The following is a 6,000-nucleotide window of genomic DNA, read 5'->3' as shown; positions in this document are numbered from 1 at the left end:
GTTCCATATGAAGATTAATTTGAACTATTTGTTAACTTAAGTGGTAACATTTGGAATAACAGTGATTGAACACTACTCAGTAAAATCCACCTGCCAAGACAAAAGTAATGTAATTAAGTGCCTTCTTAAAAACAATAAAGAACTTGCAATGCAATAACCAGAGGATACACATTGAATTAAGATGAAATTTGTTATATTCTATTGGATATCCCTCAGTTTCCCCAGAGTAAAATCAATACACGTTAATGTGGAAGCTGACAGCATCTGTTGTAATTAGTCTACTAAAAAATACAGTTTAATTTAATGTGCATTTCAGTCACAATGTTGTGGTACGGAGACATTCAAAAGTATACAAAAAGAATGTTTGACAAGTAAATTTTATTTTGCTCTGTACATGTTAGGCAAGAAGACAGAACAAGTACAATTGAAATTATACTGGGTGGAATCCAAAGATTGCATGGATTAAAGCAACTTTTTTCAAGGTGTATATTGTTAAAATTCCTATCTCAGACAATGTAATCAGTAACTGTCAAGGTCTTCAATTTGCTGCCCATTCCCAGAAAATAAAAACTGTTCAGTTACTAGCAAAGGTCACGAGTGGAAGTCCCTGTGTACTGTCAAGTAGCCAGTCAGTCAGCTGATGTGTCATGTCATTTGTCCTCACTCTGCAGAAACAAAAAGATTTATCAAAAATGTGCTGTGAAAGTGCAAAAGCATCTGTTAACACGGAAAAGTCTATGTACAGTACATTATCTTCCAGGAAACCCCATCAAGAAAAATAGATGATTTGATTTAAAAATAAATATTTGAAACACTCAGTGCCTCAGGTTCCTGAGAAGGCTTTAGCTGAAAAGGGTAGATTACTTCATCAGTCTCTTGCCTTGAAGGAAAAAAATTTGAAAGCAAATGTATTTTTATCATTTTAACTCTGGGAAAAGTTAATAGGCTGGTTCAACACAAGTTGAACTAGCAACCTAAAAATAAATACTCACGCAACATTTTAAGAAGCAAAAAGATGATTTTATGGGGGGAATATTTTGATACATCACTGTCTATAAAATGAAATGAACAATAATTAAAGTATGGAATATACAAGAACAAGGCTAATATGAAGATGTTAAAACAAATTTAAGCATCTTTCAAGTCTTTCCCTATTTTTAAAGTGAAAAGTAGTCAGGAATAGTTCAGTTATCAACTAAATCAACTGTCAAAATAGCTGATCATTTTTGGTGGGGCTCGAGTTGCATCAAAAGTGAAAATTTTAAAAAAAACCTATAATTCATGGGTTTTTAGAAGATTTGTAGTTTTGTAATAATTAAAAATTTCCACGAACTGACATATATTCAGTTTAAGAATTCCATCACCATTTTAAATTTTGTAAACAATTTCAGTATGTCTTTAATGGCAGTAGACTTTTAATCTACTATCGAGAAGCCCTGGTTATCTTTACAGGATTCTTTTTGAAATGTAACCCGATTATGCAAAAATACTCATGAACAGGAAGGGCCTGTTACTGTGCTGTATCTCTAAATTATTAGAAATAAAAAAATGGTGGAATATGACACATATGAAACAATGATAGTACCAAATAATGCTTCTGTTAGCCAAGCATCTATACTTCAGGGTGAAAGTTATTTAATGTGTATTTGTCAACTGCAAACGCAGAGTTTGATAACAGGATGTAATCTATCATTATCTAACCAAATTGGTGAAAATCTTGCTCATTGAAAAAATATAAAGTCATCATGTTGCAGCTATACAAAACTTAGATTAGGCCAGATTTGGAGTATTATGAGCAATTCTGGTCACCCCATTACAGGAAACATGTGGAGGCTTTGGAAAGATACTGAAGAGATTTACTAGAATATTGCTGAGATTAACAGGCAAGAGTAATAAAGAGAGGATGGACTGAGGCACTTCTCTGGAGCGGAGGCTGAAGAGAGACCTAATAAAAGTTTATCAAATTATGAGAGCCTTTTCACAGGATCACACACTAGAGGACATACATTTGAGGTGGGGGTGGGGGGGGGGGGGGCGGGGAGGAAAGAGTAGTAAATGGAGATGTGCAGGATAAATCTATTTATTTAGGTACCTGGAACAGGCTGCCAGGAATAATAGTGGAAGCAGATATAATAGCAACGTTTTAAGAGGTTTCCTGATAGACAATGAATATGCAGAGAATAGAGGGATGTATGATGTGCAAGCAGCAGAATTTTAGCTTCACTTTGGCAACATGTTTGGTGCAGAATGGCACAAGAGGCATGTTCTGAACTGTTCTATTTCTTAAAACAAGGGAGAAATTAAGTTTTATTCCAGTTCTGTTAAAGAGACTTTGAAGATCAATAGGTAAAACAGAAATTACATGAATTATGAGAATAATTTTTTTTTAATAACAAGGGAATATTCAACTACCACATTTTAGTATTTAATTTCTGCTGTCCTACCTGTTCAACGTTAATCACAAATTTGGTGCCTTTTAGAACCAAATTGGAGTTTCTTTTGCTGGACTCTAAAATAAAATATTCCTTGGGATTCAATAAGCATGCATTAATTTATTTCATGTCACATTTTCCTTGCCAGAATGTCAACCATAAACCAACTATTACAAAACATTATCCCATAATCTGTTACAAAAATAAGGGCATAGCTAATATTCTTGTGGAGAAAATGTAATCATGCTTTAGCAACTTCAGGTAAGAGCAGATGTGCAGAAGTCTGAAAGTTTCTGTCAGAGTTGCACTATTTTTAAATCACAAAAACCACTTCTTATTCTCCAGCACATACCTGGAATGTATTAGACAGTGTGAAGTTGTTATCCTGGCATATTAGGTACAAACAACCAAATTCACCACAAAGTTAATTTATTGTCCATTTCAGTCTCTTGCAAAGTCCTAGTTGATTACAAGTCTGCTGTGAAAAATAAATTTCTGGAAGTGCATTATCTTTGATAGCCAAAGACTTTTTAAATGTAAAAACAAGTGACTGTCCTTTTCTTCTTGTCTCAATCCAGTCTTTCCCTTCTTTTACTTAACCTCATTTGTCATTGAAATAATCCAGTCAAACTCCCATGCTGAAAATTTATTAATCTTTCACCCCAATGATTTCTTTTCCTGTCCACTCATGTCCTTTTATCAGCTTGCAGAATCTGCAATATGCCTCGACAAAATAAAAACCTTAAAATACATAACTGCAAACATCATACCACGTTTTTCCACAAGTTTTGACCCTCATCTTTGGACCTGGAAATCTAAATGGGAGGAAAAAAAAAGCTTACCTCTGTAAAAACTTTTGCAAAATTCCTTAATGTGTTCGTTGACGCTTGTGTGACTCTTCTCGTGGAGAATCAGCTAACATTACTTTGAGCTTGACACCATTAACAAACTTTCCATGTAAGATATCGATGGCATTAGTGGCACTGTGTCGTTCAGCATAATTAACATAACCAATGTTACGACCTGGCACCAAGTATACTTCAATCAGGTTCCCAAAACGACTAGGAGAGAAACGATTAGTGTATGAAACAACACTCAATTTTACAGAAGTTTAAATACGTAGATTGCTCTCTTAAGATTAAAAGTTCAGTTCACCTCAAGACTTAATATTTTCAGCAACATTATCTCACACAAATTAAAATATTACACAGTTCAAATGCAATATTTAGACCAAGAGGTAGGTTAACTTAAGTGAATTAAATAATCTAAAATAGAAATGTGAAACATCTAAGAGATTAATTTGGAAATTGACAATCAACAGAGAGAACACACACAACTATTAATCCAGTTAAATGTAAATAGAAATTTAAAAACTGTAAAGATAACGTCCATAATTTTCTCCAAAGATAAATAACTGAGGATCACTAAGCCTCTCAAAATTGGCCGTGGCTACTCATCTATTTGAGCTCCTGCTTCCTTTATCCTCATTTTCCGACAAACAAACCTGAACATTTAATGTCCTCTGTACCTGCCCCAAAAAGGGGATGGGGGAAAAAAGAGGTGATCTTTATTAATTTAAACTGCCCAATCAGATCATGTTTAAAATACAGTCCATTAAGACACATTCACTTCCATCCTTCACATCACCGTGACAATAGATTCCATGTCCTTCAAAACAAAAGACCACACAAGGTCCAGTAACATACTGTCAATCATGACATGCATAGTTCTGTCAAGATCACTGTAAGGTAAAAACATCATGAGTTGGGACCGGAGAAGGAGTCACCCAGTACTAAGGAGTAACAGGATGCAGGTGTGACCTTGTACGCTCAAGATAAGTGTGGCAATAACAAGATGATGTGCAGCAGACTAACAGAGAAGGGTAGCAACAGCTTATTCATTGGACAATGTAATAGTATGATAATTTACTAAGTGCGTGTCCTGAGGTATAAAAAAAACACCACTTGCTGATATCGGGATAATGCGCCTTCTCCAACTAACACTGTTAGTTGCAAGTGTTACAATCCGGTAATAAACCTTGATTTTGACTCAGTCTGGTGTCTGACTCACTCAATCTCGAACAAAGCAGACCTAACAATTTGGTGACCCCGACGTGATGGGTGAGTGGACACTAGACGACGGTTTCTGTTTTTCTTGACAATCATCTCAGCCGGCTGACAAAAAGGTCCAGAGAAGCCTGTTTTAACAAAATTCTCTCTCTTAAAATCTTTATGATTGTCAGTAAGAACTGGAGATCGGACAAATTAGACGATCATAATTGAAGGTCGTCACCTGCCAGGATTGTAACACGTAAGTGTTTACAGACAAAACTATAAAAGTCCTTAAGGTGTTTTAGTGACATTTGATAAGTGCTTCGCCGACAAACTACTAGAGTTTAAAAAGTCTTTATTGTTACGTTGCAAAGTCCAATAGAGTGAGAAGGTGGTCTAAGAACAATTGGGGACCTGAGTTTTCTGCCCTAAACCAGTTATTAAGAGGAGAAATCTCCCACGTGAAGGTTGGGCTTTGAAAGAAAACGAAGGTTCAGGCTTATTGGTCTCCATTGTATAAGACTCACTTATAAATGTCCGGTAGGTATGATGTCTGTACACTTGAAAACTTAAGAATTTATTTCCCAAATTCGCCGTGGTGGAATACCACAGCGGACATTAGAGACCTTGAGACGACAAAAAGAGTATTCAGAGACGCCTGCCTGATGAACAAGGGCGACGACCAAAGACTGCAAAAGCTGTGTCCGGATCAGGTAGGAGATATCAATGAAAAACTTGACAGAATCTTAAGAGACACACAGTTTATTCGAAATATTTTGACAAGTTAAATGAAGGTATTCCCAGCATCACCAAGGAGATAAAGTTACGTAAATTCATAGATTGGTACAGGGAAACTGGACAAAAATATAGCCCAAAAATTTGGTTTCCTAGTTGTAATTTAACTTTCAGACCTCTTTGGGAAAACAGAGAGTGGAAGATGAGCAATCAGAGTATACAGGACAGTCTGAGGTCCACCGGAGGACCAGACTCGGAGACTGTTTCACTAAAAAACTTTTGTCATCCGGCCTGCAAGGAGACATTTTTAAAGGCGATTTTTGTTAACATAGATCCTCTAAACGGACAAGAACCTAAATTAAGAGAGGCATTAGGAAGCGACCCTGCAGCAATGGCTGCACAGTTGCCTGCTAAGACCTTTGACCAAGTTATTAGGGAAATTAATCAGGAATTAGAGAAGCGAAATACCAGTAAAGAGACATTGGAGAAACAAAGAATTCTCCGAAAATGTGTAGATCGCTGGAGGAAGATGGGGTGGTTACCCGGGAGCGCCGAGATGTTCTTGACAGGTGAGGGAAACAAAATTCTAAAGCGTAGGGTCTTAGATAAGCTGGAAGAAACAAAACGAGACATAGAAAGGAAAATCTTTAATCGAGAGTCTGCACAAAAAAAGATGAGAGACAAGGAGATGCGTTACCGCGATGTCCTAGCTCTATTCGAGGAATTTAGTCTCCCTGATAACCCACCTATTATGGCCCCTGTAGAAATAGCTTGTAGACCCC

At 36.4% G+C, this 6,000-nt stretch overlaps 1 protein-coding gene across 5 annotated transcripts in view; it reads right to left on the bottom strand.

Moving 5' to 3' along the window:
* Positions 1-359: 359 nt before the first annotated feature.
* Positions 360-6,000, bottom strand: part of rbm45 (RNA binding motif protein 45) — a 42,511-nt gene continuing 36,870 nt past the window's right edge. For 3 of the 5 annotated variants that reach the window (XM_069935816.1, XM_069935815.1, XM_069935818.1), the window contains 2 exons: positions 3,275-3,493; positions 360-665 (listed from right to left, as the gene is read on the bottom strand). In XM_069935816.1, the coding sequence (XP_069791917.1) occupies positions 3,301-3,493 (193 nt within the window). In that variant the 3' untranslated portion in view covers positions 360-665; positions 3,275-3,300. Of the gene's footprint in view, positions 666-2,444; positions 2,526-3,274; positions 3,494-6,000 lie in introns of all 5 variants that reach the window. The other 2 variants (XR_011356838.1, XR_011356839.1) reach the window with 2 other exon arrangements.

Source organism: Narcine bancroftii, chromosome 4 (genome assembly GCF_036971445.1).
Source record: "Narcine bancroftii isolate sNarBan1 chromosome 4, sNarBan1.hap1, whole genome shotgun sequence".
NCBI classification, from domain to species: domain Eukaryota; kingdom Metazoa; phylum Chordata; class Chondrichthyes; order Torpediniformes; family Narcinidae; genus Narcine; species Narcine bancroftii.
The sequence above is the reverse complement of the archived record's forward strand: the minus strand, read 5'-3'. Positions and strand labels throughout refer to the sequence as shown.